At 51.1% G+C, this 27,895-nt stretch overlaps 1 protein-coding gene across 2 annotated transcripts; it reads left to right on the forward strand.

Annotated features, from left to right (window-relative positions):
* The first annotated feature begins 890 nt into the window (after positions 1–890).
* On the forward strand, positions 891–26,555 carry FHL2 (four and a half LIM domains 2). 2 transcript variants are annotated; one of them, XM_081596257.1, is made up of 6 exons: positions 891–1,223; positions 12,595–12,772; positions 19,665–19,839; positions 24,469–24,638; positions 25,332–25,518; positions 26,091–26,555. In XM_081596257.1, the coding sequence occupies exons 2-6, from the start codon at positions 12,617–12,619 to the stop codon at positions 26,240–26,242; spliced, it is 840 nt and encodes a 279-aa protein (XP_081452383.1). In that variant the 5' UTR covers positions 891–1,223; positions 12,595–12,616; the 3' UTR covers positions 26,243–26,555. The 2 variants fall into 2 exon arrangements, with proteins under 2 accessions (XP_081452383.1, XP_081452382.1); XM_081596256.1 differs by lacking the exon at positions 891–1,223 and adding an exon at positions 1,505–1,540.
* The last annotated feature ends 1,340 nt before the right edge of the window (positions 26,556–27,895 follow it).

Below are 27,895 nucleotides of genomic sequence, written 5' to 3' on the forward strand. Positions count from 1 at the left end.
TACAACTAAATGGACAACAAATGGTACTGCCCTGGTGGCTCAGTGGTAAAGAATTTGCCTGCCAATACAAGAGATAGGGGTTTGATCCCTGGGTTGGGAAGAGCCCCTGAAGGAGGAAATGGCAACCCACTCCAGTATTCTTGCCTGGAGAATCCCAGGGACAAAGGAGCCTGGTGGGCTACAGTCCATGGGGTAGCAAAGAGGGATACAACTAAGAGACTAAACCACCACACCTGACAACATACCTAGGTTAACTGTCAGAGGGAAAAGGCTTTTATACCCAGTTTGCTCTGGATTTCAAGATGAGGCCTACTTTGACTGTTAGTGAGAAATCAGGTCTGGAGCCCACACTTAGGTTCTTGGTGAAAAACTTCAAGGGTCAGGGAGGAAGCAGGGAAGGGAGTCCTGAGGGGTCAGGTCTGGGGCAAGTCGCAGCCCCCGCAGCCCTGGAGTGACTGCTGGGCGGAGGGCATCTCATCCCCTGTTGGATAGAGGGCTTTGCCTTCCTCAGGCTCCAGGTCAGATCACCACTGCCAGAATCATTTATTGCTCGCCCCTCTGAGAGAAATGTCTTTACCCTCAAGCGGGACTGTTAACCCTTACCTTAAAGGGGCGAGGGTCCACTGAGATGCCCTGTAGAGCTACATCTCAGTAGGTGACAGCTAACCGGATGGCGCTGGGGTTCTGTGATTCTATGATGGGGACCCGCCGACACGTCAGGGGACACAGAGCACCGAACAGGAGAAATCAACCAGACTGCTTCCCTTCTCTGAGGCCCACTCCTGCTGAACGCGCCACGTCCACCCCCGGGCCTTCTGTGCTGCCTCGGCCTCCATCCGCCCACCTTGCACCTCGGCTGCGCGCTAGGACAGTTCCAGCCCCGCGCGCCCAGTCCTGGCAGGGCTGCTTTGCGCTCTCGCACGCAGGCGGTGCCGCTGAGCCCCCAGGCCGGGCTCGGGGGTCTGGGATCCAGTGGGGAGGCGCTTTCTCCAGCTCAACTGGGTGTCTCCCTGCCCTGGAGGGACCACAGAACATCCAAAGAGCGCTCCTCCGGCCTGGAGCGTGGGGACTGGTCCTTCTCGTCCCCTCCCCCGCGGGACAAAGACCCGGCCTTCACCATTCTTCCTGCCTTCAGCCGGCTCACTTGGTGGCACAGGAGCCGCGGGGGCTGCGGAGAGACCCCACTCCCGCGCCCCGGCGCGCCTCCCGCTCCTCCAGACCCGGTAAGTGGGCGCCCCTCCGCCGTCGCCCCGCACCTTCCCGGCGGGGTCGCCGCGCTCCCGGGACCTGGCGGGAGCCCTGGAACCAGCGCCCGCGACGCCCAGAGACGCAGGAAACGCCCGCGGCAGACAAAGGGCCGGGGTCCCCAGCGCCGCCCTGAGCCCGGGGGCGCCCGCCTGCCTGGGCCGCGCCGCCCAGCGAGCGTCTCCTTATTTGGTCAAATGACACTCGGGGTTCTCCGGGCGGGGCGCGCCTCTCTGCGGGCCCAGCCTCGCGGACCTCCGCTGTCGTCCGCCGTCTGTCCACGAGCCGGCGCGCGGTGAGTGAGCTCCAGTCGGGCCGGGGCCTGGGGGCCGGCGGTGGGGGACCGGGGAACAAGGAAACCCCGGAGGAGGAGGGAGATCTGCGGACAATGTGGCTGGGGGTAGTGGGGGACCTGGGAACGGGGAAGCCCAGGGACAGAAGAGACTTGGGGACAGGGGGAGCTGGCGGTGGGGGATCTGAGGATGGGAGGTCTGGTGGTGGGGGTACCCAGAGAGAGGGGAGCCGGCCATGGGGGGATCCAGGGACAGGGGAGTTGGCCCACAGGGACACCTTAGAGGCACCTTAGGTGGGAGGGACCCGGCCGGGGATGGACCCCACCTCATCCCGAAGGGAGGACGGCAGCTAGCCTCCTGGAGAGGAGGGTCACCAAGCCAGTGGTCCTGGTGCACTGGCCGCGTGAGTCTGCTCTGGGCGCCCAGGCTTTCCCTGCGGTAGAAAGGAATGGACCTTGCTGGTGACCTCAGGCATAGATCTGAACCTGAAACATCAGAGCAGAAAAAACCAAAACAGGCTTCTTTAAAAAAAACACAGTACTCATCTTAAACTGACTCCTGTGATATCTTAGCATACCTGAAATTGCAGGAACAAGGTGGTAAATAAATGTTTCCATTTTAAAGGAAGGATTAATTCTCTTGACTCTCAGATCTCCACTTGGCTTTCCATTCCCATTAGTCTAACCTGGTCACCTATGCTGCACTAGGGCCCTTGGGAGGCAGTAACCCACCCACCGCTGGGACTCAGAATCCCAAGAACTGTGTTCAGGACCCACCCCCTTGGCACTAACCCCGCTGATGTGTGGTTTGTGATAATACCTTAGAGGGAGGAGGCTTTCATATCCTGAAGGTGTTTTCGACTAAGAAACTTGTGAGGAGAGGCTGAGAAGTACAGGCATTCCTAGGCTGACACTCAAAGTCCTATAAAAGCAAACAATGTAGAATATTTCATTGTGCAGCTGTCTGAATTTTTTCACAATGTTTTCCAGCCTGTGTTTTTAAGGGTTGTGAGTTGATAGATGGAATGGGGTTTCCACAGTATCTATTATCTGGTGTGCTTTGATGCTTCTGCAGAGCTGCGTGTTCACAGGGCTGTGTTGGTTTCCCACCAGCCAAGCACAGTGGGGTAGTCTCAGGTATGGACGTGCTTTGAGGCAGGTGTGGCTGGTAGCCTGTATGTATGGGCTGGAGCTAGGCTGCCTGAGCTTAGGTTCCCACCGCTCCCCATCCCTCAGCCTCAAGCTGTGCAGTCTTGGCCAGGTCATCTAAACTCATGGTGCTTCGGTTTCTACAGCCTGAAAACACAGGATGGTGGCTTGCTTGCAGGGTTTGTTATAAAGCCTGCACATCAGAAGCAGTGCATACAAAATGGATATTACCCTTGTTTTTACAGATACACTGGAGCACAGAGAGATCGAAGTAACTTTTCTCAAGGTTTCCCAGCTTAGAAACGATGCCTTCAAGAGCAGACCCCAGACAGCTTTAACTTGAGAGCCTGAGTTCTAACCACTAAGCTGAGGGGGTGGGGTGGGGTGGGGATGGGGGAACCTGAATGTTTCAATGAGGGCGTAACTGCATACCTTCACCCACGGTTGTTGTTAAGTCACTTCTAGTACTGAAAGAATCTAATTGTAGCCCAGCAGGATATTGAAAAAAAAATAAAAGAGAAGACTAGGCTCAGGAGGCCTGGGTTCTCTTCCTGTCCTGCTCCGAGGGCCTGTTTCCCAGCCTCTGGGGCTCCTTCTGCCTTGTTATCAGCAGGAGACTGGAGGAGGTAGCTTACCTAAGCTGCTCTGACTCAGCGCCAGGAGATAACCCAGTTTCCTGAGCTCTCGTGAACAGAACGAGACGTTGGAGAATTCCTGGTCATTCTCTTGCACCAGATTTCTCAGAGCCACATTGTCATGTGGACTTACTGAGTGGACACTGAGCGCTCACTTCCTGAAGATGACCACCTGGAACTGAACGCACAGGCCCATTTCTAGGGACTGTGAGCCCAGTCTTCCAGAGCCCGAGGCTGGCAGTGACTTTGGGGTGAGTTGCGTGAATGGCCTCTCTTGTCCTGACTGGTGGATTGCGGTGTTAGCTCTTGTGGTGGTTCATTTGCGTCAACCTTATTGGCACACAAAGTACACAAATGAAAGTTACACAAATGTAACTTCTGGGTATGTCTTGGAGGCTGTTTGTGGATGCGATTAACATTTAATCAGTAGCCTGAGTCGCCCTGCCCAGCTGGGGTGGCCTTGTGCAGTCAGCTGGAGACCTGCGTAGAATAGAAGGCCAAGCAGGAGGGGATGCCCCATGTCTGACTGTGGAGCTGGGACTCACTCGTTTCCAGGCTCTGGTCACAGCTGGAACTTCAGCTCATCTTGGGTCTTGGGCCTGCTGGCTTTTGAATTAGAACTTACACCTCTGGTCCCTGGTTCTCAGGCCTTCAGACTCAGACTGGAACTTCAGACTCAAGACCTTCAGACTCAAGCTCTGCTTTGCCCGTAGGTCTCCAGCTTGCCAGCTGCTTGGGACTTCCAGCCTCCATAATGATATGATCCAATTCCTAATAATCAGCCTCTTCATATAATATATACTTTCAGTTCTGCTTCTCTGGAGAACCCTGACTACTACCATTTCTCAGTAACTTTGCTTCACAATCCTCTCCATAAGCTCAGTTTTGCTTTTTTAAATTTTTATTGGAGTACAGTTGCTTTACAGCATTATGTTAGTTTCTGCTGTTCAGCAACATGATTCAGCTTTTTGTATACATGTATCCCCTCCTTTGAACTTCCTTCCCATTTAGGTCATCACGAGCACTGAGTAGAGTTCCCTGTCCCCTACAGTAAGTTCTCAATAGTTATCTATTTTATGTTGTTGTTCAGTTGCTAAATTGTGTTCGACGCTTTGAGACCCCACAGACTGCAGCACTCCAGGCTTCCCTGTCCTCCATGACCTCCCAGAGTTTGCTCAAGCTCATGTCCATTGAGTAGGCGATGCTATCTAACCATCTATTTTATACCTAGTATCAATAGTATATATGTATCAATCTCAATCTCCCAATTCCTCCCCCGCCCCCATCTTGCTTTTTAAAGATTCCATTGTCCCACTGCTACTGGTGGTCCTCATGTTCCCTTCGTTGTAAAACGTGCTTGCCCGCCCTCTTGGGTCTCTGATGAGCTGTTTGGGGGCAGCCTCTGGTCTGTTGATCCTCAGTCTGGTTCTCATGGGTGATTCTCACGCCCCGCCTGAGCTTGGACATCACATGTCACCCTGCTCATCCTTGGCCTGTGTAAGTGGTACCTTGCTGGCCCTAAATTAGTTTGTGACTTAAAGATCTCCTTTGAGTATTTCTAAGTGAGGCCAGTGATGTCTGTGCCCATGGGTGAAGTGGCTGCCCTGTTTTTGTAAGTAAAACCAGTGTTGAAGGGCATCCTTGAAGCCTGTAAACATTTGTGTTTCAAGAGAGTAGGTCTGTCTGTGTTTGATGGTACAACCTTTGGAACAGATAAGAATCAGCCAGTTTAGGCAGTGGTGGGAATAGCAGGAGATGTGCATGCCTGTTGTGACAGGATCCTGCGGGTTGTGCTAAAAAAACACCAAGGGGAGCAGGGCTGTGAGGACAGGGAGGGGGGCTGGTCTTTTGTGGAAGTTGGGGTCACAGCAGATGGAAGGCCAAGAAGATGAGAATAAACTGCGAGCTGCCTTCTGGAGATGGGAGGAGACGCAGGAAGGGGGTGAGGCTTTTTCCTTTTGTTCTTGTGAAACCCAACGTGGTTCCTTGGGCCACACATAATCAGGAAGCGGAGGGAAAGAGGCTGGGTTCCCCCTACACACGTTGATGCTAGTTAAGGACCCGAGGCCGCCAACCATTCTAGCCTGTGTAATTATGCTTGTTCTGTGCAGACAGAGCTGATGTGTTTTGAGATTAAATTGCCAGATAGAATCTTAAAGGTGATTTAAATTCTTTGGAGCTAGAACTAGACAACTCTTCCAGAGACTGTGTGTTTCATCTCAGTCTTCCGGGGCCTTTTCATTATTCAGTACTACCCAAAAGATAATTCCAAAGACATCAGCTCACCTTATCCAAGCCTTGTCTCTCACACAAAATATTTCTTAACACGATCATAAACGACTCAAAGCTTTTTAAATGTTTCTGAAAGTTACTAGTTAATATACCAAGTTATAATACATTCATGACCCTTGCCTATATACTCAGTGAATACCTAGTAAATTAACCCTTAAATATACAACAGGTATGGCTGCCCAGGTGGCTCAGTGGTAAAGAACCCGCCTGCTAATGCAGGAGATGCAGGTTCGATCCCTGGGTTGGGAAGAGCCCCTCGAGAAGGGATTAGCAGCCCATTCCAGTATTCTTGCCTGGAGAACCCCATGGACAGAGGAGCCTGGTGGGCTACAGTCCATGGGCTCACAAAGAATTGGGCACAACTGAGCTCATGCTCATACACACATACATACCAAGGTATAGTCATTCTTACCAAGAATCCCAAAATGGATTTCAAAAGAATTTTAAATACATTATAATACTTTTAAAAATAGCAACAGCCTTTGAGACAGTGTCCCTCTCCCTTTCAGCAGAATTTCTGTTTAAAAGGAATAATTCAGCTGGAGTAATGGCAAGAGCTTTGGGATGAGCTGGTCTGTGTGTCGATCCTTCTATTCACAGAAAAACAAACTGGTGCAGAGTGTTCTCTGGCTTTTCTGCTGATGTGCGAGCTTGTGCCTTTGGACAGAGACCTCTGGTTTATAGGCTACTGTGTCTGTGTGGGACACCCCGGGCACCCCTGGTGCCTGGAGGCTGGGTCTAGGGAGCTGGTGGTTCTGCACAAAGACGTTGGGGGTATCTCCTGGGGGGTGTGGGCTTCTTGACCTGACCAGCCTCATCCGGGGGCCATGCAGCTGTGTGCTCACATGGGTGTGGATCCAAACATAATAAGAACAATTCTACCCGCTGAGGAAGCAGCAGTTTATCTGGAAGAGGGACGAGGCCAGAGGTGGAGAAGAAAGAATGAAGCTTAAATCTGTTGCTTTAGAAATTGTAACGGTGTCAGATGCCAAACCACATTACATCTGGGGTTTGCTATGCAAAGTGGGTTGTTCACATAACACAGGCCTCGTTTCCTCTCGGGATGTTGCCCACATGTTTGCTCTCTGGGATATGCGTGTTCACCATCACCCATTGCGTGTCCATTCATTCATTCTTCATGTGTCCCTGAAGCACCAGACCCATGTTTGTCACCTGGTGACACCCTTGCAGGGCTTATGGTTGAGGGGTGGGGGGGTACATAGGCAGTCAGCATCCTGTGGTGTCAGGAAAACATTGCATTTTCAAATATATTCCTTAAAAGAGCCCACATGTCGCAGACTGGTTTTCTTAATCCTCCCTGGAAAGCTCCAGATGCTGGTAAGCAATGGTGGTTCCCACCTGGAACCTGGCTGTCAGTGAAAGCTGGATGAGGATTCGTCAGGACTGACTTGCTGAGGCTGCGTCGCAGGTTGTGGGACGGCTCTGGGGATGTTTGCAGATTTCTCAGGAGGAATCAAGGCTGTTGGACCAATCTCACCAGGCAGCGTGGATAAAGACGCATGGGCATCATGGGGCTGGAGGCACATGGCATCTCTGGAGTCAGGTTGAGGTGCTTGGTTGGCAAGGGGAGCACTGAAGAGAAGGCTACATGGAAGGCTCGCTGTTCAGGAAGGACAAGCCAGATGCCTAGAACTCTGCCCCTCTCCTGATTCCCAGGAAATGTTTCTGGGGAAAAAAAATGCAAGGGGACCCAGCCATACATATACATGTATCCATTCTCCCCCAAACTCCTCTCCCATCCAGGCTGCCACATAACATTGAGCAGAGTTCCCTGTGCTCTATAGTAGGTCCTTGTTGGTTATCCATCTTAAATATAGCAGTGTGTGCTTGTCCATCCCAAACTCCCTAACTATCCCTTCCCCACATCCTTCCCCATTCCCACAACCATAAGTTTGTTCTCTAAGTCCGTCAGTCTGTTTCTGTTTTGTAAGTTCATTTGTATCATTTCTTTTTAGATTCCATATATGAGGTATGTCATACGATATTTCTACTTCTCTGTCTGACTTACTTTACTTAGTATGATAATCTCTAGGCCCATCCATGTTGCTGCAGATGGCATTATTTCATTCTTTTTAACGGCTGAATAATATTCCATTGTATATATGTACCACGTCTTTATCCACTTCTCTGTTAGTGGGTATTTAGGTTGCTTCCATGTCTTGGCTGTTGTACATAGCGCTGCGGTGAACTTTGGGGTGTGTGTATCCTTTTGGATCATATTTCCATTTCTTCGCTGTTCACCAGAAACTATCACAACATTGTTGGTCGGCTATACCCCAATACAAAATGAAAAGTTTTTTAAAATGATGCATGTTCTTCCCAGCTCGAAATGCCTTCCTCTCTCCTCCACTTCCTCTCCTCCTCACTTTTCTTCTCATTTCTCTTCTCTTCCTGGCTCTCACACTCCCCTCCGACCCCAGACTTTGACTTCTTAAATCTGAGAAGATAAAAATAGCCCACACGTACAAGCCTGTGGACCTTGCAGAGTCATCATTTTCTGTGGGGAGCCCTACGTACTCTCTGAAGCTGCGCCCTTAGACCTGAGTCAGCACAGGTGGAGAGACTCAGATCAAAGCACTCTCCCTCCTACCACCCCGGGCCTGCCAGCTGCCCCAGGACTGTCTACTCCCAGCACCATTGGCTGGGCCTGCAGCCATACCTATAATAAACCTGTCCCCTAAGATCAGCTTCTTGTTCAGAGCCGAAGGGGGATGACATCAGAGGATGACTTAACCTGGGGGAGGGGTAAGAACTCCCGGGCACTTGGATCTGGGTTCAGTTCATGAACGACAAGTCAGCAGTCATCCTTGAGATCCAGGGTCTCCTTGCCTGCTACTGCTTTGTGCTCTCAGCATCTGTGCCCAGGTGATGGTCTGAGTGACAGGTAACCCACAGGGAGGGATGTGGCGTTTTGGCGAGGGTAAGCAGGTTATGCACAATTAGGTAAAAAACAAAACAAAACAAGATGTTCAGGTTTTGTTTGAGGAAATGATTCAGAAGTGGCCTTGGACACCCCAAAAACATTTTGAAAGAGTCACTGCCTCTTGGTTTTGTGTCCCCCAACCCCACAGAGTGAAGTCAGGCTTCCACACAGTAAATCTTCATTCACTGCAGGCTGAGGAATTCACGTGCTACCGCTAACTGCCTGTGGGGCCAATCTGTGTTCAGGGTCACTGGCCACGGCCCTCCTTCCCTTGGCCTCTGGCTATCTCTTCAGCTTCATCTTGGCTGCTCTTGGAGTGACCCAAGTCACTCCCATCTTCCTGGGGTGTCTGCTCTCCCCACCCCGATTCCCATGCCCAAGCCTCTGCTCTCTGCCTACATCATCACCTGGATAACTCTTTCCCGGCACAGGTAACATCTTAGGAAGCCTGTCCACCCTCCAAGGAGGGGTGCCTCAGGGGCTGCTCCTCCTGCTTCCCCTGGTACCCTTTGGGTCTGTCCCTCAGGGTGCTGAGCGTGGAACTGAGTCTGTTTGATACGCACCATGCATCCGTTTCTCACTAGACCACAAATTCCCTCAGGGAGGTCCCATATCTTACTCATCTTTGTAGCTCCAGCATTTTGGATAATATCTCACATAGTTCCAGCTCAGCTGATGCCTCTGGAATGAATGAATAACCAAGCATTTTAGAACTTCCCTAGTGGTCCACTGGTTAAGACTCTGCACTTCCAATGTAGGGGGCATGGGTTCGATCCCTAGTCTGGGAAATAAGATCCCACATGCCGTGTGGTGCACCCCCTAAAAAAATTTTTTTAAGTAAAAAAAAAAAAAATTTTTTTTAATTAAATAAAAATAAGTCATTTTATAAAATTTAAAAATGGAGTTATAGAGGGTGTCTAACACAAGGCTGTAGCTAAAAATTTTCCCATTAAACAGAGGCTTCAGAAGATTGGACTGTAGCCTGCCAGGCTCCTCTGTCCATGGGATTTTCCAGGCAAGAATACTGGAGGGGGTAGCCATTCCCATCTCCAGGGGATCTTCCTGACCCAAGGGTCAAACCCAGGTCTCCTGCACTGCAGGCAGACTGTTTACCGTCTGAGCCACCAGGGAAAGCCCCATTCAAATAAATAAATAAAAATCAGGCATATTGTAAGATTTAAAAGTGGAGTTACAGGGGACGTCTAATGCAAGACTATAGTTAAAATTTTTCCCATTAAACAGAAGCTTAAGATTGATAGTGTAACTTTGGATACACAATTGTGTCATTTTCTGTTTAGTAGCATTAGATTAAATAATTGGTTTCAAACTCTGTAGGAGAAGAGAGGCTCTTAGATTCCTTAGGAGCTCGTGTGCTGCTTGTTTTGAGACTCAGGGCTTGTGCTTCTTGGAACTCACTGGAAATGGGTTCAGATTCATGTCCATCTGATCTGCTTCTAATTAGCGGTGGTCTTACTTTCCGCCCCAACCTGTTGGTTTAAGCAGAAGCACTGTCCTGATAATAAAGCTGTTGTGACTTAGAGGAGATAAGGAGCGAGGTGGGAGAGAGATCCACCAGCATCTGAAACAGTCCGCAGAAGTGGGGGCCATCGGACCTAGAGGGCAGGTGGGGACTCCACTCATCCTGCCGGAAGTCAGTATCAGTGACAGGGGCATTGTGCTGGGGTCGCATCAGTCCTCTTCATCTGCCATGGAGCCCTGCGTGTTCTCAGGGTTTACTGTCTTAGATGACTTCTGTCACAGTCCTGTGGAGCGCCAGGCATATGAGCATTGTTGGGGCAATACCCTGGAGAAAACAGTGCCCCCTTTCATAGCTCCAGAGCACAGTAATGGTTCTCGATGGGGGTTACTGGTACAGCCTGTCTCCTTCCCCCAGAAGGGCCTGTGCTCTTCCAAACCCGCGTGGAAGCACTTTACCATGTAGACTGGAAGTTTGTTTGGTTCTAAGTGATAGAGCTGTTTGGAAACCAATGCTCATATAGTCTTCTGTTTTCATGACTGTTCCTGGCTTCCCATTTTTCCGTCCATAAAATGAGGTTGTTGTTGTTGAGTTGCTCACTCATATCCAATTCTTTACAACCATATGAACTGGAGCCCAGTAGGCTCCTCTGTCCATGGGATTTCCCAGGCAAGAATACTGCAGTGGGTTGCCATTGTCTTCTCCAGGGGATCTTAGCAACTTAGGGATCAAACCCTCAGTATCCTGCATTGGCAGGCAGATTCTTTACCACTGAGCCACCAGGGAAGCCCATAAAACAAGGTAGTTGTATTAATAGATAATCTCCTGGGTTGTTCCCAGATTTAAAAATTTTATTTTTTATAGCCCTATCTTCTTTCCTTGTTCTTATTTCAAATCTTCAGGTCATTATTCTTAAATTTGTGTGACCCGCATAGGGAATAAGATTCCTCAGTTAAATGGCAGCCTCTGTGGAAAAATCCGTAGGTTGGAAGGATGGTGCTTAATTGCAATGAACTGAACGGTGGCCACTTTCAAGGCCAGTAACTGAGGGATTTCAGGAGAGCATCGCTTCTTCTGCCAACTTAGCAGCTGAAACCTGAGATGGCCTTAGGACAGATGATATTCATACACTGGGTTTCAGAACAAGATCAAACACTCAAGAGCCTCATCTTGTGATGTTATCTCAAGAATATCCCCCCCCAAAAAAAGAATATCCCAGCAATGTTTTCTTTAACTCCAGGAAGAGCGATTTAGAGGGATGGATCTCGCCACATGTGTCCAGCTGCGAGTTTAATACTTTCGGGAAAAAAGACTGTCCTATAAACAGAGAAGTCACCAAGTATGGGTGCCTGAAAGTTGTCTCTTTGCTTACAGTTGTCAGAATCTTTTATACACAAAGTACAAAATTAATAAACACGATGAAATTCACCATTATCGTAAACCAGCCAGCAATATTTTATTTGCACCCTAGGGTATCATTTTGGAATTTCACTCTTCAATGGGTGGAGATGACTGAAAATCGAATTGAGTTTCATCAGTTTGTGAAACATCCCTCAGGAGTTAATCGGTCAACCTGTCTCCAGATTTAATCATTTATAAAGCTTTTCACTTTTCAGTCAGTTAAATATTGCCACCTGAGAAGCTATTTCTGAAGAAGCTGGACTGTGTCTCTAATGGCGTGGAGGCGTTTCTCCACACCTGGCCTTCCCAGGGTAGACGGGCTCTTTGTGGGGTGGTTCTGACATGTTGGTGCAGGAGCCACACGGGAGGAGAATGGGAAGTCCTGCCTCCCTCTCTCCCCACCCAGTCCGTTCCGCTCACGCAGGCACCACACTCATCCTGGAAAAATGCACCTCGAGGTGTCGCCTGGGGAGACGGTTGGTTGTGGTCACCGAGTTTCCTACCGTGATAATCCCTGTGCCTGGAAGCCCGCCCTCCCCTGTATCCTGCTCGCCGGCTGCCTGGGCTGCGGTGGGGGGCGGGGCCGGCTCCGCCGTGCCGGGAGGGGCCGGTGTGCTTCCCGGTGCGACTGGCCCAGGTGTGCTCCCGTGGCCTCAGGTTTCCAGTTCCGATGACCCTCCCCTGGCTTCTGTGGTCTCTCCTTATTCAAATTCATGAATCAGAGGCGCGCGTGGAAAGTCTTTTTATAGAAATGAGCATATTGTTTCTATCCCTGCCGAGCTATTCTGGGGGCAGGAGATGGGGAAGATGCGATGTGCAGTTCCATCCTGTCTGGGGCAGGCACTCCTCCTAGGGGATGAGGGCTCTGGCTCCATCTCTTGTCTTGTGTCCAACATCAAGATCACTTTTTCTGACACGGTCACCAAGAACTAGGACTTTTAAGGAAGCGGAATGCGCTCAGACACAGAACTGCCCCCGAATAATTTTTTTTTTCAAGTACCGTTGAACATGACAAGCCGTTTCAGGGGTGAGTGTCGATTGCTCACCCAGGAGACGAGCCACCGATAGTAAAGGTGATGGTCAAGGCGACCGTGATGGAGGGGGACAGTCATGCCGTGTGCACGCTCACTGGAACCTGGCCTTCTCTCCTCCCTGGTAGGTGACAGACATCCGGGGCCAAGATGACTGAGCGCTTTGACTGCCACCACTGCGAGGACTCGCTCTTCGGCAGAAAGTACGTACTTCGGGAGGAGCAGCCCTACTGTGTGGCCTGCTTCGAGGCCCTGTTCGCCAGCACCTGTGAGGAGTGCGGGAAGTTGATCGGCTGTGACTGCAAGGTACCTGGGGCCCCTTGGGGGTTCCCCCCTGCTCCCCACGTCCTCCCTTACCCCCCGGCTTCCCTGGGCCCCACATCGGCTTCCCATGTTTCTCTGCATAGTTTGCGCTCATGTCCTGGTCCCCGTCAGCATGAACACTCCCGAGCCCCATTCTGCTGGGATGCGACCCTGCACGAGCCCTTCCTAGCCTCCCCCTGCAGGCTTGGTCTCTGCCCCCTCCCAGTCGCACCTGCTCAGGGCTTTCCAGGACGTGCATGCCTGGCGTCCCAGGTACACTTCTGATGGCCCCAGGTCAGCATCCTTATCTAACCAGACCCCTGCTGCCCAATCCCTTGCTCCCCTGAGGCTCCCAGCTCTCCTCCCGGGCTGACTCACAGGGCAGGTGTGCGAGGTCAATATTTGCGAAGTGAGTGTGGCGAGGGTGACATGGTGCCCGCCCCTTGGGTGGAGGGTTTCAGAGGCTCTGCCTGCCCTGGGGCATCAGGGGAGCTTCTGGTCTTCATGGGCAGGGTCAGCTTGTGTAGCTGCTGGCTGAGCAGGTGTGGCTAGGTCTACTGCACATCTGCCCTGTGTCTATCTTGCATCTCATCCTTCGAGGGCAGGCAGTGAGCAGCTGATTACACACCAGCTTCTGTCTCTGTGTGTTTAGTAGTAACAGTCTACAAATAATTTCCATCTGGTGAGGAAGGCAGACTTTGCCTTGAGCAGAGACAAGGGGCGTGGGATGCCAGCCGCTGGAGCCTGAGCTGCAGTCACATGGCCTGGCTCCAGAGCAGGGTGGATTCTGAGAGGAAGGGATGGGGAACCTCAAAACAACCAGAGCTTTGGCTTGAACCAGGAGCAAAAGCAGCTGGTCTTGCTCACCTGAAAGCTGCCGGCCCTCCGACCTCCAGCTCTGCGGGGATGTGTGTCTGAGCCCCTCTGCATTCATCTCCAGGCCAAGTGGGAGAGCTCGGACACCAAGTTGCCCCATTCCAGCCTGGCTCTGTGTCTCACTGGCTGTGTGATCTCAGGCCCATGTCTTGCCTCCCTCAGTGCCCGTCTATGTGTTTACAAAATGGAGCTACAACTAGGGAGCCTGGGCCATGGGCTTGAAAGGTTGTTTGCTGAATCACAAAAAGACATCGGGATTCTTGGCCTCCGGAGAAGAATTCAATCCGGGGCCAGAGACGAGGCTTGATTGCTCAGAGCTTTTGTGTAATAAAGTTTTATTAAAGTATAAAAGGGATAGAGAAAGCTTCTGACATAGGCGTCAGAAGGGGGCAGAAATAGTACCCCCTTGCTAGTGTTAGCAGTGAAGTTATATACTCTAAGATAACAAGATTAGCCAGAAGGTTTAATCCAGAGACTGTCCTTCAGGCAGGATACATTATTGTTATAATCCTTGTAAAGACAGACCTACTCCTATAATTTACATTTTAAGATAACAGAATTAGAATCCAGAGAGTTTAATCCAGAGACTGTCCTCAGGAGGGATACCTTATTGTTATATAATCCTAAGGAATGTAGAGAGAAAAGAAAAAGTTTGTCCTTTCTTCCTCCTTCAGAATTCCAGAACCCTCTCTCCTTGGGGACCCCTAGACTTCTTATCAACCTGCCTAGGAAATGACTCCCTCAGGTTCTCACATATGCAGCTATGAAGCAACCAGAGTTCTAAAGAGCAGCTGCGTGTGTGTGCTCAGTCGTGTCTGACTGTTTGCGACCCCATGGACGGTAGCCCACCAGGCCCCTCTGTCCATGGGATTTCCCAGGCAAGAATTCTGGGATGCGTTGCCATTTCCTTCTCCAGGGGATCTTTCCGATCCAGGGATCAAACCCGAGTCTCTTATGTCTCCTGCATTGGCAGGTGGGTTCTTTACCACTAGCGTGACCTGGGAAGCCCAGGGAGCAGGTGCTGGTGGTATGAACTCCAGTCCCCTCTTCTCTGCCGACTGCTCCCGTTCTTTCTGCAGCTCAGTCCCTCCCCAGGCCTCTTGAAGCTTCACCCTATCAGTTTTCACTAGAGAAACATCAATAAGAATGTCTGCTTTGAGGAAGAGAAAAACTTACTATTTTCTAAAGGCTCTCCCTGGAAAAGACGTAAGTAGGTGAGAGTTTCAGATAGCATTCTGACAAAGAACAACTCTGGGTTTTGGGGAGTCTTTTCAAATATAATTGCTTTACAGTGTTGTGTTGGTTTCTGTGTACAAGGAAGTGAATCAGCTATATGTATACATATATATCCTCTCTCTTGAGCCTCCCCCCTACCCTCCACATCCTGCTCCTCTAGGTCATCCCAGAGCACCGAGCTGAGCTCCCTGTGCCATACAGCATCTTCCCACTAGCTATCTGTTTTACACATGGTCATGTATATATGTCAATCCCAATCTCCCAATTCATCCCACCCTTCTTTTCCCCACTCCGTGTCCACAAATCTGCTTTCTACATCTGCGTCTTTACTCCTGCCCTGCAAATAGGTCCATCAGTACCATCTTTCTAGATTCCACATATATGCATTCATATACGATATTTGTCTTTTTCTGACTTATCAACTCTGGTTTGAAGAAGATGTTTTGGAGAGTTGGGGCTAGTCATCCTTGGCTGAGAGCTAAAGGGAAAACAAAACAAAGTCACTGATCATTTCTTCAGTATGATTTAGTGGACAGGCCCTTGAAACTACTTATCCTTCAGCACATGCTTTAGGAGTAAATAAACAAGAATCCCCCCAAAGCAGCCAAAATCAACAAGACTGCTGCAGAGTTAAGACTGCTGTTCAGTCAATCACGCTGAACTTTTCAACCTGGATAATGGTCCACTGTGGAGTCTCAGCATGTGATTCTGCGCATTTGGGAAGGAAACAAAGAAGTGAACTTGCAGTTAGACCTCGGCATATGGGGTTTTGAATATTTGGAACAGTTTTCTTGGCTTTTGGAAATAATTACGAAGTTGGCTTTGTAGAGAAAGTGATGGCAGGAGAAACGTGCCTGCCTTTCAGGAAGTGAACCCTGAGCCTGGCACAGGGTAAGTGCTAGGGTTTCTGCCAGAGTCTTTCTTCAAGGATTTGAAAGACCATATGGATGGGAACGTGGTAGCCTGACTGACACAAAACACGAAACATCTTTGCAAAGTGCTGAGCACGAATGACGAGGCACATCCACCGATAAGATGGGGTCCTGTGGGTCTGAGGACTGGTTGGCTTGGGAATCAGTAGCTGAGCTTCTCCCAGCCTGGGAGAGACAGACGGGGGGGCAGAGGACAGCGAGGGACCCTACTGCCCTGGGCCGCCCCCATTAACTGTGGGGTTGCAGGTCCTCCAGGCCACTGACTCCACCCGCAGCTCAGCCGAGGTCTCAACAAGGGCAGAGCAAAGCCACAAGCCCTTCCCACGTTAGGAGTGTCTCTGAAATGGAAAAATGTAAAATTGAAAAGGAAGTGTTTGTGCCTAATCTCACATTGTTTATCAAACATTTTACAGCAATTTATGACATTCTGTGTGCACAAGATTAGTCTTGCTAGTTTTTCTGGGATGTGTTGAAGATTTTTTTTTTCTTCCTTTCTTTTTCACCCCTTCATGTGCACTCTCTAGAGAACCTTAAAACAGGGGCATTTTCTAGGATGTTTCAAAGTTCTTGAAAGTTAGTCAGCGAGACCCTACTTCTTAGCCTTGAACCTCTGGCATCTCAGCGGTGTCTCTGAGGACCACCTGGTAGGCTCTCGGCACACAACAGAATTCAGCAAGATAAGACTAGCTCAGTACTACAAGACTGAAATTCCATTTGGAGCAACGAATGCCAGCGGTGTGAAGAGTCACTCAGAACCCAGTTTACAGACTCACATCTAGAGCAGGCGTCACCCTGATTCAGGCACCAGGTCGGATCACCTAACCAGGCCAGATGCCTCGGCCTTTCTGTACCGATTTCCAGTCCAGCCCCACGAGCCCCGAGCCAGCAAAGCCAGTGGCCTTTTCCCACCTCGGCGCCTGTGCATTGTGGACCTTTCCACAGAAGTGAGTCCCAGAGGAGCTGGGGACATGAAGTATCAACTTGACTCAGACTGACATGTAAGGACGGCACGAGAGAAGGAGGATTCCCAGGGAAGCTGACAGCACGGCCTCAGATGGGGCTTTCCACAAGTGCCCATGAGCAAGCTGCGGGATGTGGGCTCTTCCAGGCGTGCCCATGGGGGTGGTACCCAGTCCCGCAGGGCCAGCATCACTCCTGGCCACAGGCATCACTGAGCAACTGGTATCCTAGCCGAGCCTCATAGCCGAAGAGGTGAGGGCAAGGGCCTTCGGAGGGCAGGACAGCGCAAGCCAGGGTATGGGCAGTGGAGAAGGGAGTGTATCAGACAGGAGGCTGGGGCAGGAGGTGAGTCTGGGCGAGCATGCTAGGGCCTGCTTGTAAAGATGCTGTCAGGCCAGGTAAAGGTCTACGCCCTGCCAGATGCAGACCAGGAAGAGGGATGCAGGGGACTGGGCTCACAGCGTCTTAGCATCATTCTGTTAAACTTGCTCACCTATAAAATAGGAATAAATCCTTATTCCATGGTGTCATTGTGTGGCTCAAAACAAGAGAGGTTTAAGGGAATTTTAGAGCTAGAAGGGCTGCAGAGGCTGAAAGCACTGTACAGGGTAGAGTGACTGAGCCCAGGAGCCTGGAGCTCTTAGAGGAGGGCATGGAATCCATCTTTGTCTCATGAGTAAAGGTGACCCCAGCAAGTGATGCTTCAGGGCACCTGCTGTCACCATGAGCTGGGATCAAAGACCAACGTTAGCCGAGCAGTTACAATGTGCCAGGACTGTGGTCAATTCTTCACCATCATCTCTGCTTCACGGGTGGCATCTGAGGCTGGAAGGGGACTGACTCCCCACCCACCCACCACCCCCTCCCCTCCTGCCATGCAGCAGGTGTGCGGCAGAGCCAGGACTCTTGAGTCTGGAGCCTTCAAGTTTAATCACTGGGATGAAATACATCAGGCATTTTAGACACGTGCTCCCAGGGTCCCCAAGGGCACTAGTGGCATGGCAGGTGTGCAGGGCAGTGACTCGAGGTTTCCCACCTGCCTGCATGTCAGGTGTCCTTGGCCTGGGGCGGTCGCTGCTGACTGCAACTGGAACAGGGGTGGGTGATCTGTCGTCCCACCTCAGCCCACCCCCCTCTCCGCCCCACTGATGGTGATGCCAGCTTGTTCAGAGAGCGTTGTGACTCACCATGGCTCCTGAGAGCGTGGGTGTATATTGGTATTTATCTTCAAGAAAAACATTTTTGTCAGAACGTTTAAGAATTATCAAATGTCTTTGAATGTATAGTTCAGGGCTGTTGTGTGTTAATGCAGAAACACGTGTGTGTATGTGCATGTGTGCGTGTGCAAGAGAGGGCAGACAGAGGGAGCAGCTGTGCAGGGGGGTGAGGATGCCCCAGGGAAGGGACAGCCGATGACTCAGCTTGGCAGGAATCTCAGCAGGATGGTGACCAGCCCCCTGGAGTGGGTGTGGGATGGGTGGATGGGGATGGTTCCAAGCAGCTGCTGTCACCAGCCTGGAGGGCCATGCCATAGCCAGGGTGTGATCAGTCCCTCCCTTGAATGCAGGACGTGGGACTCAGGACAGCGACTGACCAAATGACCAGCAGCCTCAGGAGGGTGGAGGCCAGAAGCTGGACCTCCCTCTGGAGGATCTAGTCAGGACAGGGCGGTAGTATCAGATTTAGAGGGAACTTTCTAGTAGTGTCAAGGGGGCTTTCTTGGTGGCTCAGTTGGTAGAGAATCTGCCTGCAATACAGGAGACCCAGGTTTGATCCCTGGGGTCAGGAAGATCCCCTGGAAAAGGGAATGGCAACCCACTCCAGTATTCTTGCCTGGGAAATCCCATGGACAGAAGAGCCTGGTGGGCTACAGTCCATGATGGTGCAAAGAGCTTAGCACACACGCACAGTGTGTGTCAGAATTTCTTTCATTTTTGAGGCTGTGAATAACGGTCCATGTTTGTCCTACACTATCTGTCCACTCCGTGATGGACACTTTGGTGGCTCCCACCTTTTGGCTTCTGTGAATCTGGGTCTACAGATTCCCACTTTCAGTTCTTTGGGACATGTACCCAGAAGTAGAATTGCTGGGCCATGGGGGTAATTCTCTGTTTAATTTTTTGAGGAACTACCTGCCATACTGTTCTCCATACCAAAAAAAAATTGTTAAATACATTTATTCCATAATCAGCATTACAACAGTGATCACGTGATTCAAACCCCAACTCATCTTTTTTTTTTTTTTTATTGTATTTGTTTTGCCATCTTTAATTAGACTGATTACTGTCCTCAGTGGACAGGACTTTAAATGGTTTGTCGACTTTATTCAAATTCTCAACAAAGACAGAGCTGAACTTCACTCACTTGGGTACATTCATCTGGCCTCCTGGGCCAGCCTGGTGGGAACTCTCCCAGCTGGCACCCCTCGGTCTGGCCCTCCTGGTCTGTGCCCTTTCTCTGCCCAGCTCACGCATCCTCTGGTCTTTGGTGTTCAGCTGGTGGCACTTCCTGGAAGTGTTCTATCTGCCTTCTCCAGGTTGACCCAGGGCCCCCACCCCAGGCTCTGTCTCTGAGGTTCCCGCAGCCCAGCCTCCCTCCCCTGGGAATCACAACCACCCCCTCGGGCATGGTTGGGTTTGCCCCGCGTGCTTGTGGCCAGTGGACCCCCAAGGTCTGTGTGTCCAGTAGAAGCACTGATGAGTTTCATATGCAGCTTCTCTTTCTTACAGACAGTTCCCAGGGAAAGCCACCTGTTTTTCAGAAGCTTCTAAACAGTGGCTCGGAGAGGAGCAAGAGACGTACCCCACCCTGACCCGTTCCAGCCCCTCGAGTTCCATTTCCCTGCCCCCCGGTCCCTCTCACACCTCTGTCTCTCTGCTCCGGGTTTGCAGGACTTGTCTTACAAGGACCGGCATTGGCACGAGGCCTGTTTCCATTGCTCGAGGTGCCAGGGCTCCCTCGTGGACAAGCCATTTGCTGCCAAGGAGGACCAGCTGCTCTGCACTGACTGCTACTCGCAGGAGTACTCGTCGCGATGCCAGGAGTGCAAGAAGAGCATCATGCCAGGTGGGCGCCACGACCCCGCCTTTTGCATACGCGCGAAGTCCCCAAGTTCTCACCCCCCAGTCCCTCCCCATGCCCCCCTCCACCCCCGCACACTCGTGCTGGACCTGGGGCTGGGTGCTGCACCCCATGCAGGGGACATCCTGGCAAACTTGGCTGCAGCTGGGGCCAGTGGCTGGTGATGGGTGACCTGTCTGTTTATGGGGGAGGATGGGCCTGTGTCCCTTGCTTTTGGTGGTGGGGGAGGGCGGGGGGGGATCTTTGCTTTATGGGAGAGAGGAATCTTCTTTTAAAGAATAGAATGGACAAAAATGCTATATGAAATTTTTCAACACATTATTCAAAAAATGAATCTTGTTAGACACACAAAGCGAGGGCAAGAAGAACCTAAGATCTGGACCCTGGATAGTTCATCAGCCACTTAGGGTCAGTGTCGTCCTCTGTATGACCAGTTAAGGGGCGACTGGACAGTAACCTTGCGAGACTTAGAGAATAAAATACAGGGTTCCCAAGTAAACTGGAATTTCAGCCAATCCCACCTGAGACCTCATTAATCTGGCATCTATCTGCTAGAGAGCCACATAAAATCAAGAGAGGGCTCTGTCCTTTGACTGTCTTCTGGGGTGTGGCCCCCAAACCAGGCTCAGGGTGGTGGGAGCAGGACACAGGTCTAGGGTCCCCAGATCTTGGGAAGCTGGATGCTGCTGCCTGGGGAGCCCTCAAATTGCTTAAGAAAGTGTCTGTCCTCAAGACGGCTTCTTAGAGGATGTGGTTGCTTCAGTCCTGGGAAGCTTTAGAATTAAGGGCATACTTATCAGGAGAATCCAACCCAGAGCAATAATATTGTGTTAAATAATCTGATAAAGCACGAGTGAAGTTTAGAAAAAAAATTGGTCTCAAGAGGTAAATTAATTTTTTGATTCTAACTAAAAGTGTGCAATTAAGTGGTTTAGGTTTGTGGTTTTATATGGGGATTTTCTTAATCTGTAAATGTTTTTGACATTTAAGATACCTTGGTTTTTGAGGCTGTGAATAACGGTCCAAGTTTGTCCATCATTATCGGTCCACTGTATTTATATATTTAGCTCACTTCATCAATAATTACTTAAGAACTTGAGGTCTTGTTTGCCAAGGTCCTCCTTGGCATCGAACTTAGAAGGGATATCAAATACATTGAATTTTGTTGTTCAGTCACTCAGTCATGTCTGACTCTTTGCAACCCCATTGACTGCAGCACGCCAGGCTTCTCTGTCCTTCGCCGTCTCCCGGAGTTTGCTCAGACTCATGTCCATTAACTCGGTGATGCCATCCAACCATCTCATCCTCTGTCGCCCCCTTCTCCGCTTGCCTGAAATCTTTTCCAGCATCGGGATCATTAAATTCTAAGCGTCCTTTTAAAGGACTTCACTACACTGGTGAATGGAACCAAACATAAAGTCACACCCCTTAAAAATGATTTTTAAAATGTGCTGTATCCATGAACACGCTGATAAGATGTGCAGGATGAAGTTTGATGGAGGGTTTTGAATTTTCCACTTGAGTAGAATGAATGTCAGCTTGTAGAAACCTAGGTGCTCTGCAGAGTCATGCTAGTCCACACAGCCGCTGGGTTGCGCTGACACATGCAGAGAACTTAGGCTGCGGGGATCATTTAGAGTCAGACTCCTGACTCTGCAAGGAGACTGACCCAGAGGATGCCCAGCCGCCGGGACCCGAGCCAGGGCCATGCGTGTGGGGAAAGACACAGCTTCCCAGGGCAGCGGTCCAGACTGGGAAGAAAAATGTTCACTGCCATTTTGACAAAGACAAATATACCTTAGAGTAAGAGGTGAATTTTTCCTAAAATTCCTGAGGCCACCAAGACAGTTCTTGATTCTGGCTGGCTGGTCTCTGAGGACAGCTCCCCCCTCCCCCTGCCCTGTTTTCTCCCCAGGGACATGCATCTCTGCTGTTGGGGTTTTTAGGAGAGGCCTGGCTGGTATCCACTGTGATGGAGGCACTAGGCCAGAGCAGGGCAGCCAGGAAAGGGGCCCTTGGGGAAGTGACCTTTGAGCAGTCTCAAGGTCGATCTGATTTCAGCGGATGGAGAAGTCAGAAGAGAGCACATCTGGCAGAGGAAATGGACCGGGCACCAGAGGCGGTGTGCCCAAAAATGGCCTGCAAAAATAAAACAAGTACTAGATACTTAAAAAAAAAAAAAAACAGAAAAAAACCCCACAAAACTAGATCAGAGCGCTAGCTTCCTTCCTTGGTTTGATTTTCAAAAGTGCTACAATCAAATCAAGATGAGAGCAATGCAGACTGGCAGCGCGGCTTCTGCAGTGAACTTTGATAAAGAGGACAGAGTCCCCACTCAGCACCCACAGCTGTGAGTCACCAGCCCGAGGTACGAGGCTCCCAAGCCCACTCAGGGATGGTGAGCCCTGGCTCAAAGGTGCACCACAGCCTCCAGGCAGCCTCACGCTGTTGCCAGGCCTTCACCGGTTTTCAGATTGCTCACTTGCTCGTTTGAATCAGAAAGACACCCCTTCCTCCTGGAGGTGGACTTGGTCCCTGGCTCCTCCTCATCTGCAGGTCTTTAGGAGGCGCTTTGCCGCCCCCTGCTGGCGACCCTGCACAAGGACCACAAGGTCTGCACCAGGTCTGGGGGCGCCCGACCTGGGAACTAGGACTGGACATCTCCCTGAGCTCCGGGGTGGACAGAAGGCTCATTCTGAACATGCAGAAGGCATGTCTGGTCTGGTTTGGGGGCTTTAGTGAGACTCACAATCATCGGGTATTTATAGACAAATTCTTTGGTGTGTGGGCTGAGTGACCAGAGGAAAGGTCAGAGGTTAAAAGAACCAGTGTCAGAGGTGTACATGGGAAATTAAAATCCCAGAGACCAAAGGAGATTTTGGTTCTAGAATTTACAGCAAAGTCCTTCCACCATTTTTACCTGAAATTTCATTGCTTGATGTAATTTTTCCCATTTTCAGGATTCATTGCCTGACAATTTAATCACATAGTTTTGAAGATCACCATTTGCCCCCTAACCCTTGTACACACACCCTGAGTGTTTTGTACTCTCTCTGGGAGGTGGTGCCTGGGGTCTAAAAGGCCAGGAAGCTGAGAAAGTGATCCTGAAAAAATGACACCTGCTAAAACAAGCAGGCCATAATTCTGGAGCGATGCTCAGCTTCTTTCCAACCAGCTACAATTTGGCCCATTGCCTGTCATTTGACTGTGTTATTTCAGTCTTAGTGCTAAAAACTAGTTACCCAATGCCGCATCCCAACACGAAGCCCCCCCACACCCCGCTTCCAGCTCCAGAGCCGCCTCCCTCCTTGGTCCCTGATCTGAGTTCAATCTGACTCATGTATTCTGTCTGTAGGCTCCATCCTTCAGGTGAGCCCAGGGGGTGGCCAGAGAAGAAAGAACCACAAAGCAGCATCCATGGTTGAGGATGAGCAAGCCAGAGGGTGGGTTGCAGCTATGTATGGGAAGACCTTGGTGATGACCTGCAGAGTCCAGTCTGCCCCTGAGCTGCCCAAGTATCAGGAACCCTTCTGTTTCTTCACCCAAGAAGCTCCTTCTCCCTAAGTCCTTCCTTGCATGCATGCTAAGTGCTTGCTAAGTCGCTTCAGCCACATCCGACCCTTTGTGACCCCATGGACTGTAGCCCACCAGGCTCCTCTGTCCTTGGGGATTCTCCAGGCAAGAATACTAGAGTGGGTTGCCATTTCCTCCTCTAGGGGATCTTCCCGACCCAAGGATCAAACTCTAGTGTCTCCTGCATTGGGAAGTTCTTTACCACTAGCACCACCTGGGAAGCCTGCAAATTCTGTAGTACTTCACAAAGGGAGCTCGCATACACGTTTCTCTTACTTAAACCATCTCTTTCTATAAACAGATACATGTTCTTTTTTTGGCAAATATAAGGAAGAAATCCAAACAAATACAGCCCTCCTTGCTGTAAATCAAGCCTGGTGGTGGGGGAGGGGTGAACCAGCAGCATTTTCTCGAGGATTTCTGGTCTACTTGAGAAATGATGTAAACCTCTCAGCTGATAGCACTTTTTCTGGAAGGAAATGGAATATTATGAGATAAGATCAGAAAATTGTTAAATGGAAGTACAAGTGAGGCAGATGGGTTTTAACCACTACGATTCATCACAGCTCAGTCTACACAGCCGGCCGCATCATGTGAGAGATACTAAAGCTCCTCCCTGAAGCAGGCGTTAGACTATAGGTTCACTTACACCCGCTCGTTTCCACCCCACTGGGAACCAGACGAGTGTTCATCCTCTGGTCCCCGTGCTCCAGATTCAGGTTCCCCAAGGATGAATCAGAGCTGTGCCAGGTGTCTATTAATATTTCACAAGCTGAGAGACAAGTATTTTTTCCACTTAATGTCCATTATCGTCCTGTTCAACACGTAAGTATCCGCTATGTACAGATTCTGTTCCAGGAGCCAGGTGTGTGGCTGTGAACCGACTAAATAGGCAAGATGCCGGCTAAGAGGCAAGCCTTCAGAGCTGAAGTGACTCTACGCGAGTCCCAGGACTGGAGAGCGGCAGGTTCTCAGCGCTGGTTGCTGGGCCTCCCGGGTGGTCAGTAACGACTCAGCTGCTGTCTCTCTGACCCCTGACAGGCACCCGCAAGATGGAGTACAAGGGCAGCAGCTGGCACGAGACCTGCTTCATCTGCCACCGCTGCCAGCAGCCCATCGGAACCAAGAGCTTCATCCCGAAGGACAGTGAGAACTTCTGCGTGCCCTGCTATGAGAGGCAGTATGCTCTGCAGTGCGTGCAGTGCAAGAAGGTACCTCTTACTCATCCGGCCTGTGTCTGTCTGGTGTCCTTTCCTAAACAGCAGCCGCCCATCCCCAAGGTCTCTCTGCTCACTGCTCTCCTTGAATAAATGAGAAACCAGCCCTGGACCGGGTCAGGGAGGAGACAAGGAAACTGGAAAGGTCTACCGGGGGGTGGGGGTGGAAGCAGACCTCTCATCATACTGTCCAGGGCTGTGTCCTAACACCACTAGACACCGTAGGGAGGCAGGCCCTGGGCTCATTTTCCACACCTTCCAAGAAGCCGGTTCCACGGTGGTGCCAACCCCAGGTGTGTCTTAAGGCTCTTCTTTCTAACGCCGGAGTAGCTGAATACACTGTTGGAGGAGGTGCACCTGGAGGTAGAGAGATGCTCAGAGGGACCTGCCCGGAGGTGGTGCGGCCGAGGGGCCGGGCAGCTGAGAGTGGCGGGTGACATCACATCCTAGCCTGGGAGCCGCAGTCTCCAGCTTTGCCCTCCTGCCAGCCAGGAGGCGGCGCTTTCCCAGGCAGATACCCTGGTACCCCGGTCACAGACTGGAAGCCGTGTCTGCAGTGGAGGCCGGGCAGCTTGGGGCGGGGGGCGGGAGGGGGTGTCCATCCGTCTGGAGAGCATGTCTGGGGCGAGGACCGCGCGCCCTCCAGAGGTGTGGGCGCCGCGGGAGCTGAGGTCCCTCTACCCGCAGCCCATCACCACCGGGGGCGTCACGTACCGGGAGCAGCCCTGGCACCGCGACTGCTTCGTGTGCACCGCCTGCAAGAAGCCGCTGTCGGGCCAGCGCTTCACGTCCCGCGACGAGTTCGCCTACTGCCTGGGCTGCTTCTGCGACCTGTACGCCAAGAAGTGCGCCGGCTGCGCCAACCCCATCAGCGGTGAGTGTCCCATCCGCGCCTGCACCACCCCCGCCCCTCTCCGCGGGTGTCCGCTGTTAGCTTGCGGCCAGCTTGCGGCCGCGCCTGTGTTTAGACTGAAATGAGGTCCTATTGTTTCAGTAAAGGATGGTTTTCTCTGCACACATCCTCCTAATCCGCTCTCAGCTTCCACCACCCTGTCCAGGAGAGTCCATCTCTCCACTCCGGCCCACGCAGCGTCTCCTCCGTGAGGCCATGTTCCATCTCTGTTCTCCCTCATTCTTTACATCGAGAAACTTTTGAGCACCAGACCTGAGGTGCGCAGTGAAGGAGTAACAGAAATCAGTTCCCAGACCCCCAGTAGGAGGAATACACACACAGCAGGAGTCTCAGGATGAGTGATGACCATGTAGTGCTGGCGCCCGTCATATTTTTCCGAGGCTCAGGAGCTCCCCAGCCTGAGCATGGAAACTGATTTAAACGTGGAGCCCAGCCCCTGGAAGTTGTAAGAAGTTCACACTGTCCATAGTGCAGGAGCCAGGCCGCCCGGCTCCCTCTCCATCTTCATCTGTGTCTTCTTCCTGCCTCCGCAGGACTGGGAGGAACCAAGTACATCTCCTTCGAGGAGCGGCAGTGGCATAACGACTGCTTCAACTGCAAGAAGTGCTCGCTGTCGCTGGTGGGGCGAGGCTTCCTCACGGAGAGGGATGACATCCTGTGCCCCGACTGCGGGAAGGACATCTGAGCGACCCCCTACTCCCGACTCCCCCAGCCACCCAGGTCCCTGCTCGCAGTGCACGCAGACGCTGTTTGCTTCCTCCGCCTCCACCCGGCAACGCTGCAACCCGGTCCCCTGGCCACTGCGGGACTTTCCTCTGCGCTTCTCAGCGATACTCACCTGCTTTAAGTCCTTTAATACACACTCTGTGCTTGGGAAGGAGAAAACTCATGGGAACCTTAGGCGGGAAAGGGTTTTGACTTTCTGTAATCAAGCGAGACCAATCCGAGTGTAAAAATCCTTTTGAGTGATATCTTTATAAACGTTTCTTTCACAGGTATTTAAGTGCAATCAATTTGTCACAAACTTGACCGTTTCTGAACTACGGTAAGGTAATGAGGAGTTGGCACTTCCGGTGTAACTTCCGTCGTGAGGGGCTGAAAGCAAGATGACATGGCTTACAATAAAGGTATCCAGGGCAAAATCTTTTGCCAGGCACAGTGTGTGACCTGGTGATGAAATATGCAGGTTCTGAGCATAAACAACACTTTATGGGACTTCCCTGACAGTCCATTGGTTAAGACTCTGTGCTTCCATGTTCCCCTTCCAGGAGCCATGGGTTCAATCCCTGCTCAGGGAATTGAGATTCCGCATACCACGCAGATTCAATGCCTGGGTCGGGAAGATCCCCTGGAGGAAGAAATGGTAACCCACTCCCGTATTATTGCCTAGGAAATCCCATGCACAGGAGTCTGGCAGGCTACAGGGTTGCAAAGAGTTAGACAGGACTTGGCAACCAAACAGCAACAACAAAAGCTTTAATTATTAGCCTATATATAGAAGTTCAAATATGCTTAAAACACATCAATAATTTTTACTAGAAAAAATGTATAGAGCTATTACGTACTTACTGAACTAGTCTTATTTCTGTCCTTTGATTAAACTGAATGCTTAGTTAAGGCTAGACACAGTTAACAGCTTCCAGTTACTCTTAGAATCAAATCCTAATTCCTACACGGCTGTGTAAATCCTAGGTTATCTGGCCCCTACCCGCCCCCCCACCCCTGGTTTCTGGTTAATTTCATAATAGGCTCCCTGCTCTCACTGATCTGAGCCACAGCGGCCTTTCTGCCATGAGACCTTGTCCACTCTGCAGGACCCCACTCTGTACCTGGCTGGTGGCTGAGTTATCCAGGGCTGGGAGCAAAGAACCCCAACACTTTCTGCTCCTCATGATTCCCAGTCAGCTGCCGGTGCTGGTCTCATCTGGCAGTGGAGAAGGGTGACTCACAGTCAGGGGTCTGGGAGGACACTGACTGCTGGCTGGGACACAGTTCTCCAGTGGGCTTTTCCCACAGCTGCAGCATGGGTCCAAGCGTGAGCACTTGATTGGTTCCACACCCAGCAGTGGGATGCAGACTCTGCCTTTTATGAGCAGAGCAGCAACGACCACACAGTCCTTCGAACCCCACGACAAACAGGACTCTTCTCCTGAAAGCTTTCCACAGCCGCCTCCCCTTAAAGCACCATCTCTTCCTGGGGGACCTTCCCTAACGCTCCTCACCACTCCCATCCCTCACTGTTACACTGCAGAGTCTGAGTTTCCTCCTATCATTACTATTACCTACCATCCACTGAGTAGGAACTTACTAACTCACATCTTTATCTTTTCTGCCACAA

Source organism: Giraffa tippelskirchi, chromosome 4 (genome assembly GCF_054371585.1).
Source record: "Giraffa tippelskirchi isolate mGirTip1 chromosome 4, T2T-mGirTip1v1.2.pri, whole genome shotgun sequence".
NCBI lineage: Eukaryota > Metazoa > Chordata > Mammalia > Artiodactyla > Giraffidae > Giraffa > Giraffa tippelskirchi.

Excerpts from the sequence above, each read along its gene's own strand:
- FHL2 (XM_081596257.1), top strand. The coding sequence starts at position 12,617 with ATGACTGAGCGCTTTGACTGCCACCACTGCGAGGACTCGCTCTTCGGC. Across the intron at positions 12,773-19,664 it reads TGATCGGCTGTGACTGCAAG|GACTTGTCTTACAAGGACCG; the intron begins GTACCTGGGGCC and ends CCGGGTTTGCAG. Across the intron at positions 25,519-26,090 it reads CTGCGCCAACCCCATCAGCG|GACTGGGAGGAACCAAGTAC; the intron begins GTGAGTGTCCCA and ends CTGCCTCCGCAG.